The 18,011-nt window shown below is 40.3% G+C and overlaps 1 protein-coding gene across 4 annotated transcripts in view; it reads left to right on the plus strand.

Annotated features, from left to right (window-relative positions):
• trmt11 (tRNA methyltransferase 11 homolog) overlaps nucleotides 1–18,011 on the plus strand; it is an 88,569-nt gene that overhangs the window by 21,746 nt on the left and 48,812 nt on the right. For all 4 annotated transcript variants that reach the window (XM_020531165.2, XM_048597350.1, XM_048597351.1 and 1 more), the window contains 5 exons: nucleotides 302–458; nucleotides 2,576–2,656; nucleotides 4,115–4,279; nucleotides 5,138–5,210; nucleotides 9,101–9,232. In XM_020531165.2, coding sequence (XP_020386754.2) covers nucleotides 302–458; nucleotides 2,576–2,656; nucleotides 4,115–4,279; nucleotides 5,138–5,210; nucleotides 9,101–9,232 — 608 coding nt within the window. The remainder of the gene's footprint in view (nucleotides 1–301; nucleotides 459–2,575; nucleotides 2,657–4,114; nucleotides 4,280–5,137; nucleotides 5,211–9,100; nucleotides 9,233–18,011) is intronic.

Genomic DNA, 18,011 nt, shown 5'->3' on the forward strand with positions numbered 1-18,011 from the left:
CCTCTGAGGAAGGGTCACCGGACCCAAAACGTTAACTCTGTTTTTTCCTTCACAGATGCTGCCAGACATGCTGAGCTTTTCCAGCAACTTTGTTTTTGTTCCTGGTCAATTAATTGATTAGTAGAAGCTAGAAATTTTGAATGAAACTTTTGGTATATATCTCATTATTTAGTGCTGCAATATATCTTATATTTTGATTAGTATTGATCAAAAAGCTGGAAACAGTGAATCCTTAAAAAATGATTTGGAGAATTAAAAGAAGTAAATACTTAATTTGCTGCCATGATCCATTCTGTTCTAGATTGCAGATGGTCGGAGGGAGTTAATCAACTTGTACAGCGTGAAGAAGCGTCACTTCATTGGGAATACCAGTATGGATGCAGGTCTCGCCTTTCTAATGGCAAATCATGCAAAAACAAGAGCCAATGACTTGGTATTTGATCCATTTGTAGGAACAGGTAAATAGAAGGATTTAGCAGAAACCTATAGCAGTGTAAGCTATATTTAACTTTTTTGGCTGACAAGAATTTTTATTTCTTTTCCCTTCATTGTTTGAAAATTCTAAAGGCAAGTTGTACAGATAGTTCATAGATGCAATTTAAATAGTTGTTTGATAGTTCAGAACCTAAATATTGCTGAACAGAGAGGCGTGTTGCTGAAGTTTATTTTGTCTTTCTCATCAGAACAACTGCTTCAATGCCAAATTTCAAACAATCACAGCTATTTATACAATGGAAGAAAAGGGTGCTGATTGAGAAATCAACTCTCATTGGCCGAGGAGAAAACCAATGAGGAACTATAGGCTCCCAAGTTATGATGTAGTTCAAAAAAGATACAGGGCTTGAACATATCTCTTTAGTTTGTTTAGAGAAAGTCCTTTTTTAACTGTATGTAGCGTCGAGCAAATATAAACAAATCATGTAAGGAGCTTAATTGATTATCTTAAATTCGTTCTTAATCGACCCATTGTTCAAGTGCAGCACTATTGTGGAAACACATCGAACTAGTGGACTACAGTCTGTATTTTACTTACTTACGAATAACTGAAAGAACATGCTTTTTGGTTCAAACAGCCAATTGTCGGCACATTTGACCAACCTGTCTGGTATCACAGAGGCACAAATATCATGTATGCATTTCAGTGCTGGTGCAAACCCAGGCGCATAGATTTGTGATCTATTGTTTCCCTGACTCAAACAGCATTTTCCCTTTGGTTGTTTGTAATGGGCAGAATACAGACAATATCCAACCAATCCGTATTTACAAAACTGAAAAAACGAAATGCCTACTATTAGAAGGGGTCTCTGTGATTAGGCAGCAGTTGCTGAACAAGTCCCAAGTACACCAGGAATTACACAAACAATCACTCAAGATAATTGGAGAAGTTTGTAACACAGCTCATTTATGCTTGCTTGGTGTGAAATATATTAATACACAGAGTGAACTGCACTTGACATACAAAAGGAATGTTTTCATGCTTTGCATTTTTTTTGATGAACCTGGGAACTTGGGGACCCTATATTCTCCCTTGCTTTCTCCATAGCTGTGCTTAAACCAATCAGTGTGCACTTCTGTTGTATAACTTGTTGTGGTTGTTTGAAATTTGGCATGTTTGCATTTGTCCTGGGTTGATATAATTTGCTTTAGTTTCCAGTACATATCTGTCACTTTCTCAAACTGTGAATTTTACATCAATTCTTTGAAGACTCAACATGTTTTTAAATTAATTTTTTTTTGCCTTATTTGGATGTGATTTAATGCACATTTTATGGATCGTGTCGATTGTAGGTCCCCCACCTTCCAAAGGCACCTGACTCTCCACATAAGTTATAATAAAAGCAGAAAGTGCTGGATAAACTCACCTAGTCTGGCAACATTTTTGGAGAGAGAAGCAGAGTTAACATTTGTAGTCGGGTATGACTCTCTGTCGAGGCCCCACATAAAATGTCCTGGGACCATATCTCACAGGTGCCTCACCTCTCCAAATGGGTGCCCTGGCTATCCAAAATAAATCCACTGAAACTGACCTCCTCTGACCTGGTTTGCACTTTTCACTCACTGCTGAAGACAGCCATAATCAGATTTAAATGGAGGCAGCCGACTGTTTAAATGACAAACCCCACTCTGTATGAAGCCAGGGGCATCCACAAACCTCCCTAAAGTGAAAATCAGAAGTAACACATTGCAGGGACTGTACCTGTGATTCCCAGGGATTTTTGTGCTAGGTTGAAGTGACTGTAAGTCATTCAGATCTGTTTTCAAATATCAGAACAGTGGAAAATTGATTTCAGTGTCTGTTTTTCAGCTGATTCTTGATGGGATTGGTAGATAGGACATGCATGTGTCCTGTAAAAGGTCCTGTTTGAGGTGGGGCAAACTCCCTGGAAAATGAAACTGGGGACTATCAGATGAACATGATCTCTTTGAATGGCAGGGGAGACTTGATTGGCTGGATGGCCTACTGCTCCTATGCCTTATTGTCCTCTTACGGTCTATCTCTGAATCCCTTTCTTTATTATAGGGTGGTCCTGATAGAGAAGTTCATTTTGAAGTTGTTGTTTCTTGTTTTTCCTAGGTAGTCTTCTTGTAGCTTGTGCCCATTTTGGTGCCTACGTATGTGGAACAGACATTGACTACAACATTATTCATGGACGTGGTGAGTAACCCTTTCAAAACTTTTTGCATTGTTTAAAAAGAAAAATGTCTTTCTTAAAATAAACAGGAGTAAGTTTATTTCTGGCACTTTACTGAGGAAATTGGTTTTTGCTTACAGAAAAGAAATTGCTTCTAAAGCTTTTTCCTACTTTAACTTGAATGGATAAATTTTGGACTTAGGTTTCGTGGTACTCTGCATGGAAACAGCTTCTATTTATGCAGCACTATTAATGTTTAATTAAAGTGTTCCAAGGAAGTTCACAAAAGAAAAATAGTTCAATGGACACCAGGCTCTGGAAGGAGAGATTCGGGTGAGTGTTTGAAAGTTAGGTTAATGTTTTTAGAAGATCTGGCTCAGTCATTTTATTCCTGTCATTGATTTGGAAGGTGCAGACCCCACTCTGGAACTTGCTTCAGGCTAGGTTATGGATTTGTTTTTCAGTGCTCTACTGAGGGAATCCTACATGGTTAAAGGCAATGTTTTTTAGTTTAAATTTTAACTATCAGTCTGTTCTGAAGGATTTAAAACTTTGCAATGGCAGAGTTTACAGAAGAGTACAATAGGTCTTTTTGTTCTACATTTAAACACTCAACCACTTGCACTAAAACAGATTTATTGGTCGTTCATCTGATTTCTGTTTCTACAATATTGCTGTGTGCAGACTTGTCCTGCACTCAAGTCTGTAATTAGCTTAAGGCTTTTTGGCACATCTGAACACTTGAAAGGTGCTGTATAAATGCAAGGTATTTTCTGTTTTAAAAAGAGTGGAGACAAATTGAGAGATGATGTGTTTCAGGTAGCAGAACTTGAATGTGGGATGGAGGCAGTGGAAAGCTTTATCACTGATGGTGCAGTAAAGTGACGGATGACATGGAATGTCAGTATTCAGAAGACCAAAGGATATGTTGAAGTGATGTAATTATGTACAGATTTCAAAGATAGTATAGGGAAGTGTGGTGAATGGCTCTGATAATCAGCTGGTGTTTAGTATGTTGGGAGTATAGAGTGTGCAGTGGGGTCTGTGGGACTTTGGTGAGAAATTAAGAAAAGCAGAAGGTGCTTGGAAAAGACAGCAGGTTTGGCAGCACCTATTAAAAAAGGAACAGAGTTAACATTTCAAGTCCAGCATGACTGTCAAGAGCCAGGTTTCTGATGGGTTTTACGGTGTTGAAAAGTGGAGATGGAGCAGGCAGGAGAAAAAGGAAGAACAGGGATAGGTTAGAGGCCAAAAGAGATTAATTGATAAAATGTTGTTTGCCCATGAAAGGAGTGCAAGATATAAAAGTGGAAGTAAAAGCATGAAAAATAAATTCTGAGGACTGTGGATGTGGAATAAAGAACAGAAAAAAGTCAGATAAAATCAATTTTCCATCTTTTAGTTACACAGTAAACGTATTGTGTTTTATGTTAAAGTTTACTTTGATTACCATGAAATAATGGCATTGTATATTTCTTCAGGTAAGGCCAGCAGGAAAAACCAGAAATGGAGAGGACCAGATGAGAACATCCGGGCTAACCTTCGCCAATATGGCTTGGAGGAATTCTATATTGATGTGCTTGTTTCTGATGCCTCAAAAAATATATGGAGGAGAGGGAAGTTGTTTGATGCAATCATCACAGATCGTAAGTTGAAATTGAAGAATTGTAATGTTTCATTACAATGAAGGCAGAAGAGGCTGAGCAACATATTTTGCATTGTTTACTGATCAGTGATTTAATTTGCAAGTCAACACTGCTCAGTAACGTTGCCCTAGCTAGAGTTGGATTTGGGTCCAGATTTTCTCTGCAGAGTGTTGTAGAATTCCCATCTTCTGACCCAGTATTGGGATAAGAACAATGAGTAGCATACAACAGGGTGGAGAGGTATTGGGTTGAGGTGGCAGCGGTGAACAGAGCATATTCTGCATGGATTATCATATGGGAAATCTGCAAATAGGGTTGGTGAATAAAATTTGAGCACTGTATCTACAAGATAATGGTGTTTTACAGGCATTGACAACTCAGGTCATCGTATAACTTCATAGCCAATTAAACATATTTGAGTGTGGTTGCTTTTCTGATGAACCTGATTACTCCAAGTGGAATTTACTATAATTCTTCACATAAGTTAATTTATCTTTTGAAAAGAGATTGAGTAGGTTTGGTTGTTCTCTGTGCTGGTGAATGAATTATAATATCATTTGGGCAAGTACCGAAATCAAAAAAGCAAAAATTGGAGTGTTTCTGAGATGTGTTTTTATCCTATACCACTTTTAAAATTTCTTGTCACTGACTACTTTAAATTATGGTTATATTGTGTTTAAACTTGTACACTGATGAGTTTTTTTTAATGCATTCAGCTATGCCCAAATGTCACTCCATGGTTAAATTCTTGTATCAAAATGACTCAGTAATTGAGTATAAAAGAAAGCAAAGAGTGTGAGAAGTTACAGCTTTCTTTTTGTCGAGCCTTTTTTCGTATTGGCAATTTTTTTTTTCCAGCTCCATATGGCATAAGGGAATCCACAAGAAAAACAGGATCACAGAAAGAAATTTTAAAACCAACAGAGGAATAGTAAGTATTCAATTTGAGCAATTAGCCCATGTTAAAAAACTGTTAATACTAACACATTAACATTTTAGGCAGCCACTACAACAGCAGAGTTGTTCCAGAGGAGCTACAGTGGATGCATGAGATTGATAGAGACAGACAGGTGTGGCATACCATGACAGTACCTCACATGGCAGGAGTAACTATAAGCAGCAGTATTACTGGGCTAAAGTTTTGAAAATATTTGTAGATTATTTTATTATTTTATGAAGTCTTTCATGCCTTATGTGAAAAAATGATCATCATAAAATATTATGCTGGCAGCCTTGTGGAAACTCATCAATTTGATTTCTTTCCGCTTTCAGCTGCTATCTAATCTATGTCCTCAAATGCTTCCTTTGCTTGAGTGGATGCAAACGCTTTGAGTTGGCCTCGGAGCTGACTTGGAGCCCCTGGGTGTTGTAGTAATTGTTGCAATAATCAGTAATGTGCTTCTTGGGATAAGCTGTTACACACAGGTTCAAACAACACTATGTCAGAATGCTCCAGGTTGGATGCAACTTCTTGAAGCACTTACAGCATAAGGCATCTCAAAAGGGAAGGAGGTTCAAAATGTGCATCTCTGGCACTGCTGCATTCTTTTTTGACCAGTAACTTCTTTACGTTGTCATTTTTATGCAGATAAAGATTGGGTAGGAGGATATTGGATGAGTACTTCGAACAGAGAGCTCTCTTACCAGATAGACTTCCACATTTAACTACTCAGCAGCTTGAATACTTTCTGACAGAGGGGAATTCAGTCCTTTCCTCTGCAGAAACTGAGATGGAAGGGATTTAAAATCCTCAAAGTACTTAGTGCTCATTTCCAGTTGTTTGACTACAATATCATTGCTGTTCTCTTAGACAATTAAGGCATCCACTTGACAAGGGCAGCTGATTCATAAATATGTACATTACGGAGTCCTCTCGGATAACATGAATACCCTGTCTATTTTAACTGCGCAGACCCACTATAGAACCAAATGGAGCAGAGCGCTACTTAAGGCAGCACAGAGGAAGTTTGGATCACTCCCACCCTTCACTTGCCCTCCTTTCCCAGCACTTCCTGAAACTTGCCTGACCTGTGGCCTCTGGGCTACCAATCTTTACAGGTACAAATGCCTCTGAATGCCCGTTATGGATTACCAGCTGGATGATAAATGACGCCTGGACAAGAAAATGGAGCGGGTTTTCGTCTAATTCTCGGTGTTTTGCCAGCTTTCCATAGAATCCCTACAATGTGGGAATGGGCCATTTGGCCCAACGAGTCCACTCTGACACTCTGAAGAGCATCCCACCGAGACCCATCCCCGACCTAATCCTTGTACTGTTTATCCGTGCACATCTTTGGACTTTGGGAGGAAACCCACATGGACAACGTGCAAACTCCACGAAGACAGTTTCTTGAGGGTGGCATCAAACCCAGGCCCGTGGTGCTATGAGGTAGCAGTGCTAACCACTGAGCCACTGTGTAGCCTTATGCTACAAGATGTCAAATTCAGTCACTAGGTGGCACCGTTTACCTCTGGCTACGAGGGTCTCTGAGCTAACCAGAGAATAAGTCATTTCTAACTGGACAAAACTAAGTCTAGGGAGAGGGTAAGATACTAAAATGTCCTTTAACGTTATTCCTTTCAAAGTAATGGGCAAAATGTTTACCCCATGATGCTAATGAAATTGCTCAAGATATATCTGAAAATGATTTAGAGTCTTTGAATTGATGATCACAGTATCTGAGTACTGGGAAACAGTTATCAATAAACCAATAGAATGCTGAACTGTATCACCAAAACATTAGAAACTCTATAATGCACTACTGAAACCACAGCTGGAAGACTGTGTCCCTTTCTGGTCACTCTGATACAGAAGATATTCAGGTGCTGGAGGCAGTACAGAAAAAAGCCAAGAGGTTGCTCCATATTGTCAGAGTTATGAAGAGCTATGGACAAACTTGGGCTCTTCAGCATCAGATGGATGAGACTGAGAGGACATATTATAGAGATACATAAAACAATCAATTTTTGTGGAAAATGCAAATCAGAAAACAACCTCATAGAGAGCTACAAGCCAAAATAATGAACACATGGAAACAGGAAGCTCTCTGAGAAATCAGTACACATTTCTGGTAGGAGAATGTGACAACTCTGGAACTAAGAAACAATTAGATGCCTCATCAGGAAAGTGGAGGATTTTTCGGAATGAATGACCAGGAAGCACTGAATGACGTTCACACTGATGTTTATCTTGTAAATGATTCTCTAGCTATTAGAAGCTATTAATTTTCTATTCCTCAGGACTAACATTCTTCACTTTGATCAATCTGTTCAACTCCTCCACCGCCCAAAAAAAATTGGAAATGATTGCCAGATGATCTTAATTTAAACATCCTGTTCAAGTTTCTTTTATTTCATTGCATTCATAATTTGTTTTCAGCTTGTTCTACAAGCCATTATTTTGTGTCTTTTTACAGTCTATATATATATCTTCTAAAACATGCATTTTCTTAATCTCTGTAGAATACAACAAAATATTCATTCTTTAAATTACATTGTGGGGAATCATGATTAAATTCGGAAGCTGCAAGATGTGAACAATGTTAAAACTATAACCAAGCTCTAAGATCATTATAAGAAAGTAAAACATGTCTATAGTGCACAAACAATCTCAGATTTTGTAATGTACTCAAGTTGCTAACTTGATATTATCTGGATCCTACAACATTATTGCAACTGTTAGTTCTTTTGAAGTTAATGGACAATATTAACCTGTTATGCATTATTAATAACTCTATTGTGCTCCCTGTGATGATATGAATGAATGGATGTTATTTACTAGACTTTGAATTAATTTTGTCAAGCAAAAAGGTTAAGTCTTCACTAAAATTAATGGAAAATAGATGGCATTGAAAATTGGTTGAATATTGGCAAAACCATGGACCTCCAGTTAGCATTGATTTAAAGATTCTGGCCCCTTTGAAAGTTGATCCTACACTGTGGAACACTGAGAGTTCTCCCTTTTCATTTGTTAATATTACCTAAAAATTAACTTGAGCAGCAGTCTACTACTTCACAGTTAAATTGAAAATGAGTGGTTTACTACAATTTAGACCAGCTCTGAGTGTCGTGAGGGGGACTGATTTTTAAATATCACCATACTAATTTAAAATGAATATGAGCTGTAGAACAGCTTTTTGTCAGTGGACAAAGGTGAAATGTCCATCTGACAGGACTATTACAAGAGAGGATGCCAGAAAAGTTCAGAGGATTTAGGTGACAAGTGATTCACAACAGACATTACACCAGGCATTGGTGCTTAGCAACATTGTCCAAATCACCTCAGATATCAATAAAAACTGAAACCATCCACTCTCGATCTTACAAACACCTATATTCTTCCAGCTTCAACTCTGTCAACCTCCCAGGTTGTCACCTCAGGTTAACCTCTGATGTATGGAACTTTAGCACCAGCTTAGCCCTGTGCTTTGCTTCCTCCGCTGCATTTTCACTCCGACTGTTTTCTTTCACCCTTGACATTTAAACTGCGTAAGTACTTGTGAAGTGTTAAAGGATAATTTTCACAGTTACATTTGACTTTTATTGCTCTTCTACCATTTTAAAAAAAACATTTTTAGGATTGCACACTTGAAAACGATCAGTTCTGTTAATTGTGTTTTAACTAAGGAATTAAGTTGAAAATTTTGCATTTGCCCATCTAGTCATAAAGTTTTTAAACTGGTCTCATCAACCACTTTAAAAGCAGGGGAGAAACATTGAGGTGTTCAAGATCTAAGTGATATGTTAAAGATAATACACATTATAAAAAAAAACTTGCCTGTCATCTGAAGAGTGATTTTATTTGTTTTTATTATCTTTCAGCATGGAAAGTCATGTCCCAGTCTCTGTGAGTTATCACTTGAGTGACATTTTCATTGATCTTCTGAACTTCGCTGCAGAAAACCTGGTCATGAATGGTCGTCTGGTTTACTGGTTACCTGTGTATAAACTTGAGTAAGGAATTGTTTACTTGTACATTTCAGGAAAATATATCTTTTTACTTTAGAGCTTTACAATAACCTGTGATTAAAAAGTCTGTCTTTTTCTTATCTTTCCTTAATGTGAGCTTTGTCAGCTAGGCCAGGATTCATTGCCCATATTTAATTGTTGTTGGGAGGTGATAGTAAGTTGCTGCAGTAACTTGGGAAGATGTTGTAAATCAAAGATTCGAGACAAGATCAGAGAGAAAGTTATTAATAATGAAATGATAAACAAGCTATGACAAAAAGGAATAGAGAATACATGTCTAAGACTAAATCAACATTTAAGATTAGAGGACACGATAATAATTAAAAGATAAAATGGAAGACTCTGCATTTGGATGCATGTAGCATTTGAAACAAAACAGATGAGAAATTGAGTCTCAAACAAATAAGAATGATCTAATAGCCATTGCAAAGACATGGATAAATTAGTACTTGAGCATTGAAGGATATAGGGCATTTAGGAAAGTTAGTAAGCTAGGAAAAGGTGGCTCTGTTTGTTAATGATCGTATTAACATAATAGTGAGGGATGACCTAAGCTCAGGAAACCAGGATGAGAAGTGATAAAGGCAAGAAATCACTCTGTGGTGTACAGGCCTCTACCAGCAGCCACATGATAGGGTACAGTATAAAGAAAGAAATCACAAGTGTCTGTTAGAAAGGCATGATGGTAATCAGGGAAATTTTAATCTGTTGGTAGATTGGATGTTAGCCCTGTTTCTCTCTCCACTGATGTTGCTCACCTGCTGCGTTTCTACAGCACTGTTTTTATTTAAGGAGTTCATAGAATGTTTTCAGAAGTTTCTTAGAACAGCATGTTCTGAAGCCAACCAGAGAACAAGCTCTATCAGACCTATGTTGTGCAGTAAGATATGATTGATTAATGTTTTCATAATGAAGGCATCCCTAGGTAGCAATGACCATCAGATGATTGAATTTTACACATGATGTGAGGGAAAGAGAACTGGGGCCAAGATTTTATTTTAAAACTTGTATCAAATCAAATATTCAGGTCATGAAAGCAGAGCACGCTAAAGTGAATTGGCTAACTAGGTTAAGGGATAGGTCAACAGTGATGCAGTGGCAGATGTTTAAGGGGATGTTTGAGAATATATTGAATAGATACATTCCAACAAGGAAGTAAAATTCCAAGCAACAGACCTATCATTTGTGGTAAACTAGAAAGGTTAAAAAGATGATCCAACTTAAAGAAAAAGCATACAGTTGCACAAAGGCAGGTGGCATGTCAGAAGCTTGGACAGAATATCAAAAAAAAAGCTAAGAATTATTAAAATGTTGATAAGAAGGGAAAAATAAGAGTATGAGAGAAGGTTAGCCAGAAATATTAAGAGCCTCTGTACATTTCAAAAGAAGAGTTAACAAGGCTAGCATTGTTCCTATAGAAAGTGAGTCTGGCAAATTGATAATGGGAAATAAAAACGGTGGCAGATGAATTGCACAGGTATTTTGCATCTGTCTTTACTAGAGAGGGTACAAGTAACATCCCAAAAGTTGTGATAAATCAGGAAACAGAAGAGAGGGGGGAACTCAGGAAAATCAGAATTGGTAGGAAAGTAGTGCTGAGTAAATTGAAGCTGCAGACTGAGGAGTGCCTGGATCCTGATGGACATCATTCTGAGTCTTAAAAGAAGTGCCTTGAGGGATTCTTATGCATTGATTTAAATTTTCAAAACTCCCTAGATTCAAGGAAATTCCCATGAGATTGGAAGACAGGGAATGTAACTTCGATATTCAAAAATGGAGGGAGAAAGCAGGGAACTAATAGCTAGTGTGCTTAACATCTGACAGAGGGTAATCATAGAATCCCTGCAGTGGAAACAGGCCATTCAGCCCATCAAGTCCATACTGACCCTCCAACAGCATTCCACCACCCCCTAACCCAACACTGTATTCCCAATATCTAATCCACCTAGCCTACACATCCCTGGACACCATGGGAGAAAGTGCAGACTCCACACAGACAGTCACCCGAAGGTCGGGTCGAATCGAACCTGGGTCCCTGGTGCTGTGAGGCAGCAGTGCTAACCACTGAGCCTCCGTGCCTAATGTTAGAAACTGTTATTAAAGATGTTACAGCAAGTCACTTAGGAAAGTTCAGGGTAATCAGACAGTCAACATAGTTTTGGAGAAAGGAAATATTTTAACCAATCTAGTGCAGTTTTTTTGAGGAAGTAACATGTGCTGTGGATATAGGGGAACTGGTTGATATTTGTACTTAGATTTCCAAATGGCATTTGGTAAAGATCCACATCAAAGGCTGTTGTAACTCATGACGCAGATGGGTATCACATTGCCATGGACAAAAGAATCAGAGAGCAGAGAATAGGTCTTTTACAGGTTGACAGGATGTAATGAGTGTGATGCCACAGGGATTAGTTATTGATCCTCAGCAATTTGCAATTTATGTAATTATCTGGGATGAAGGTCAGTTTCCGAAGGGGGGCCTGTCAGTGCAGCCCCCTGTCAGTGCTGACCCCTCTCCGCTCAGTTCTGACCTCCCCCCGCTCAGTTCTGACACCCCGCCCCCAGTTCTGACCCTCCCTCAGTGCAGCACTCCCTCAGTGTTGACCCACCTCTGTGCAGCACTCCCTCAGTACTTACCCCGTCAGTGCTGACCTCCCTTCAGTGCTGACCTCCCTTCAGTGCTGACCCCACTCAGCGCACTACTTCCTCAATACTGACCCCCTCAATACGCCACTTCCTCAATACTGACCCTCGGATTGTCTCACAGCACTGACCCTCCAACAGTGAAGTACACCCTCACGGCTGACACCCCTCAGTGAAGCACTCCCTTAGTGCTGACACCCCTCATTGCAGCAGCCCCTCAGTGTTGACCACCCTCAGTGCAGCACTCCTCAGTGCTGACCACATTCAGAGCAGTACTCCCTCAGTACTTGCCCCGTCAGTGCTGACCTCCCTTCATTCTGGCCGCCCTCAGTGCTGAACCCCTCAGTGCACAACCTCCTCAATACTGAACCCCTCCGTGCGCCACTTCCTTGAAATAGGAGGACATCTAGGGTGTGCGGGAGTGGAACGCCCCATTTTGGGAGCAGATGTGGTGGAGGCCCCCAACAAAAACAAAGACAGAATCCCCCTTGTCCTCACATATCACCCCACCAACCTCTGTATCCAACGTATCATTCTCTGCCATGTCTGTCACCTACAATCCTCCGCGTCTGCTCCCAAGATGGGGCGGTCCACTCCTGCACATCCCAGATGTCCTCCTATTTCAAGGACCGCAACTTCCCCGCTTCGGTGGTTGAAGACACTCTCGACCACATCTCTTGTGTATCCTGCACCTCTGCCCTCACATCCCCTCCCCACAACAAAAACAAAGACAGAAACCCCTTTGTCCTCACATATCACCCCACCTACCTCCATATCCAATGTATCATTCTCTGCCACTTCCGCCACCTGCAATCCAACCCCACAACCAAACATATATTTCCTTCCCCACCCCTATCATCCTTTTCGTAAGGACCACTCTCTCCGCTACTTCCTCATCTGCTCCACACTCCCCACTAACCCCACCACCCCCGGTATGTTTCCCTGCAACAGCAGGAAGTTCTGCACCTGCCCCTACACCTCCCCCGGCACCTCCATCGAAGGCCCAAAGCAAATCTTTCGTATCAGACAGGGGTTCACCTGCACATCCATCAACATGGTCTATTGCATCCACTGCTCCCGATGTGGCCTCCTCTACATCAGTGAGACCAACTGGAGACTTGGAGATCACTTTGTACAGCACCTGCACTCTGTTCGCGACAAACAACAACATCTTCCGGTTGCGAACCATTTCAACTCCCCCTCCCACTCCCTGGGTGACATGTCCATCCTGGGCCTCCTCCAGTGTCACAATGACGCCACTCGCAAAACTGGAAGAGTGAGTATTCTGCCTCGGGAGCCTACAGCCCAATGGCCTAAATGTGGATTTTACCAGTTTCAAAATCTCCCCACCCCCAGCCTCATCCATGACCATCCCTCCCTCTCATCCCTGCCTCCTTGACTTGACACAACCTGTCCATCATCTCTTCTACCTATACGCCCTTACCACCTCACCTTACCAAATCCCCACCACTCCCTACCTGCACTCACCTATCACCATCCCACCTACCTTCCCCAGCCCCACTCCTCCTCTCTCTATTTATTTCTTACCTCACTTTCCCCTCCCCATTTCTGAAGAAGGGTCCTGACCCGAAACGTCAGCTTTCCTGCTCCTCTGATGCTGCCTGGCCTGCTGTATTCCTCCAGCTCCACACTGTTTTTTCAGTTCTTTTCTTTTCCCTTTCAAAATGAGCAATTTCACATTTTTCCATATTATATATAATTTGTCAACTTTTTGCCCACTTAATTTAGCTATTAATATCTCTCTGTGTAAACTGTTTGTACCTCTGTCACAACTTGCTTTCCACCTATTTTTGTGGCATCTGCAAATTTGGCTACAGTCCATACTGTTCCTTCCTCCAAGTCATTAATATACATTGCAAACAATTGTGGTTCCAGCACTGATCTCTGTGGAACCACACTGATTACAGGTTGCAAACCTGATAAAGAACCCCTTATCCCCACTCACTGTTTCCTCACTGTAGCCGATTCTCTATCCATTATCCACTTCATACCTCCAATGCACTTCTTTTAATACCACACGATCTTATATCTTAACCTCAGCATCACAAAATCATAAGTTTTAAATTTGTTATGGAAAAGGGAACAGATGGTCTGCAAAAAAGGGTTTTGGATTGGGGGAAGGCAGAATTTATTGAAATCAAGCAGGATCTGGCCAAAGTAGACTGGGAAAAGCTATATCTGTGGAAATTTACGACAGACAGTCAGGGGTTCAAAGTGGAATTGGCGAAAGTACAGGCACAGCATGTTCCCTTTAGGGTGAAATGTGGTAGCAACAAGCTCCGAGAACCGTGGGATTCTTGGAAAAATCAGGACTAAATAAGAAGAAATAGTGAAGTTCTTAACAGATACAAAGGGATCAAATCAAAGGAGGCCCTAGTGGGGTATAGAAAGTGCAAGGTGGATCTTCAGAAAGTAATTAGGAGATCAAAGAGAAGGCATGATAAAAAGCCATATAAAATTAGCTAGAATCCCTCTAAATACGTCAAGGGGAAGAGGATAACCAGAGAAAGAGTCGGGCCGATTAGGGGCCAAGGAGGCAATCTGTGTGTGGAGCCAGAGGACATTAGTAGGGTGATAAACAAGTACTTTCACATCTGTGGAGAAGGAAGGTACAGAATTTGGAAGAGGGACTGTGAGGTTCTTCAGTAGTTTGAGATGGGGAATGAGGAGATATTGGATGGTTTGTGGGACTATTGTGGGACACAAGAGAAGAAATTACAGGGGCTGTAGCCACAGGGGAGGTGCCAGAGAACTGGAGTTCAGCTAATGTGGTTCTACTTTTCAAGAAGGATGGTAGAAATAAACCAGGAATTACAGACCAGTGAGTTCCACCTCTGTGGTAGGGCGATTTTTGGCAAAAATTCTGAAGGAGTGAATCTCCACTTGGAGAGGCAAGTTTTGATCGGAGATAGTCTGCATGGCTTTGTCAAAGGGAGGTCATGCGTAACAAATTTGATTGAATTTTTCGAGGAGGTGATCAGATGTGTAGATGGGTGTCATGCAGTTGATGTAATTCATATGGGTTTCAGCAAAGCCTTTGACACAGTCCTACAAGGGACACTGTTAAGGAAGGTAAAAGCTCATGGGATCCAGGGTAACCTGGCAAGTTGGATCCAAATTCGGTTTTGTGGTAGGTGAAAGAGGATGGTGGTAGAAGGCTGTTTGTGTGACTGGAGGTCAGTCTCCAGTAGCATTCCATAGAAATTAGTGCTGGATCTTTATTGCTCGTTTTATATATATAAAAATAAACAATATCCAGTACCTGGACGAGCATTTGAAATCTTAAGGCTGTGGGACAAGTGCTGGAAAGTGGGACCAGTGGATATTTACAGTAGTTTTTTTGTCGGTACAGACTGAAAGGCCTCGACTGAATGATTCTATTAAGCAATGGAAAATATTGCTGCCAAATTTGCTGTTGACACAAAGGTGGGTGGGAAAGTAAGTTGTGAAGAGGACAAAGGGATATATTTTTATTAAATGAATGGGGGAAGATATAAAGTTTTTAACAGAAAGTATGTGTTCTTTTTAGTGTCCAAGTAGCCAAAAAGGAATTTTGTGCAATCCAAAAACAATCCTGGAAAATACTAGTGCAATCCTGCTCTTTCAGTTCAATGCACCCGTTCTAATAAGTGCAAGTGGCACTCAGGACTGTTAAAACCTATTCAAAATAATCTCAAGCAAAAGTCCTTTACAACTTCATACACAAAAAGGTAGAACAGTAGAATTATGTAAAGTAGTTCAAAGAGTCAAATAAATGTATGATTCTCAGGTATTCCTCAGATACCTAAGCAGCTCATGTCCATATACAGCAAGACCTAGACAACATCCAGGCTTGGGCTGATAAGCGGCAGGTACCACACAAGTGCCTTACAAGTACCAGGCAATGATCATCTCCAAACAGTATAACTAAAACCATCTCCTCTTGATGTTGATTAGTATTACCATTTTGAATCCTCAACTATCTGATTCCTGGAGATTACCATTGACCAGAAAATAAACTGGATCAACCATAGAACTGTGGCTAAAACAGTAAGTCACAGGTTAAGGATTCTGTGGCAAGTAACTCCCCATATCTCTTCCAATGACCTACAGGGCAATGAAGGAAAACTCAACACCTCCATGAATGAGTGAAGCTGCAACATCATTCGAGAAGCTCAATACCATGCAGGACAAAGCAGCCATCTTAATTGGCATCACATCGACCATGATCAAAATTTGCTCCCTCCACCATCGGCAGACAGTGACAGCAATGTGCACCATCTACAAAATGCACTGCAGCAGATCATTCTACATCCTACGATACACCTTCCAAGCTCAATGACTTCTGTTACTAAGGAGGAGAAGGGCAGTCGGTGCATGGAGACAATGCCTCCAAGTTCCTCTCTAAGCTGCATACTATCCTAACTTGGATATCACCATTCCTTCATTGTCACTGGATCAAATTCATGGAAACCCTTTCCTAACAGCACTGTGGTGTAACTACACCCCAAAGACAGATGAACAGGAAGCAGGGAGAGGCACTTGACCCCGTGACCTGCTTTTAATAAGATCCCAGCTGACTTGATTGTAACTTCAAATCTACATTTCTGCTAGCCCCAGACAATATTTTACCCCCTTGTTTACCAAAAATCTATCTATCTCTACCTTAAACATGTTCATGGACTCTGCTTCCGCTGACATATCAGGAGGAGAGTTCCAAAATCTCATAACCTTGTGTGAGAAAAAAATTTGCCTTGCTCTGTTTTCACTGGGGAAATTTCTTATTTTTAAACAGTGATCCCTAGTTTCAAATACTCCATGAGAGGAAACATCCTCCCCACCTCAATCGTCTCAAGACCACTCAAGATCTTGAATTTTTTAATCGAGTCACTTCTCAATCTTCAAAACTCTATCAGATTTAAGCTTAATTTGTTCAACTTTTCCTCATAAGACAACCCTGACCCCCATTTTAAGTATTAGTCTTGTAAATGGTCTCTAGTAAACTGTTTCTAATGCATATACATCTTTTGGGAAATAAGGTGACCAATAGTGCACACAGTACTTCTCCAGATGTCTTAGTTGTGCCCTGGAATAATGCTTAGGTTTTCAACAGTTAGAGGATCTGTGAATACCTGTGTGAATCTACATTCCTGAAAATGTGAAACACAATATTGATATTCATATACATTGATTCATTTGATGTCTGCTGGAACAATTAATTTATATAGTACATTTAACATAGTAAAATACCCAAAGGCACTTCACAGGAGCATCATAAAGCGAAGCATGACACGATCCACATAAGGACAAAATCTTGGTCCAAGATGTGTGTTTTAAGTAGTGTCTTAAAGGAGGGAAGTGAGTTGGAGAGAGATAGGGAAGATGTCAGAGCTTCCAGTTTAGGAAGCTGAAGGCAAAGTTGCCAAAGCTGGAGCAATTAGAAAGGTCAGTGCTCAACTGGTTGAAAGTGGAGGAACTCCGATATCCCAGATGGTTTTGCAGCCAGAAGAGATCAGAGATTGGGAGGTTACAAGAGAAAGGATTTGAAAGCAATGATATTTTTAACATCAACAGTTGCTTGACTGGGAGCCAATGAAGGTCAGTGAGCACAGTGGTCAAAGGTGAATGGAACTTGGTGCAAGTTAAGACCCAAACAGAAGGTTTTAGATGGTCTCCAGTTAATGGAAGGTAAAGTGTGGGAGGCCAGCCATGCGTGCTTTGGAATAATTGAATCTCGAAGGAACAAATGTGTGAATGAGGGTTTCAGCAGCAAATCTGTTGAGAGAAGGATGAAGTAAAGAAATGTTCCAGACGTGGAAATGGGTAGTCTTGATGACTAATGTTTTAAACTTTACAAAAATTTTTTTTAAGACTAGTATTTTGAACTTAAAGGGAGGCTATATGGACATGAAAGCTGAGTTAACTGAAGTCAACTGGCACACTATAATAGGGGATAGAACAAGAGAAATTTAAGGGGACATTTCAGAATATTCAGAATAAGTATGTTCCTATTGTAAAGAATCCTAAAGGGAAGATCCACCATAGTTAACTAAAGAAATTAGGGAAGGCATTGAACTTGAGGAAAAAGCGCATAATAATGCAAGGATGAATGGCAGATAAG

The sequence above is a fragment of the Rhincodon typus genome, chromosome 5 (assembly GCF_021869965.1).
Source record: "Rhincodon typus isolate 14 chromosome 5, sRhiTyp1.1, whole genome shotgun sequence".
Lineage (NCBI taxonomy): Eukaryota > Metazoa > Chordata > Chondrichthyes > Orectolobiformes > Rhincodontidae > Rhincodon > Rhincodon typus.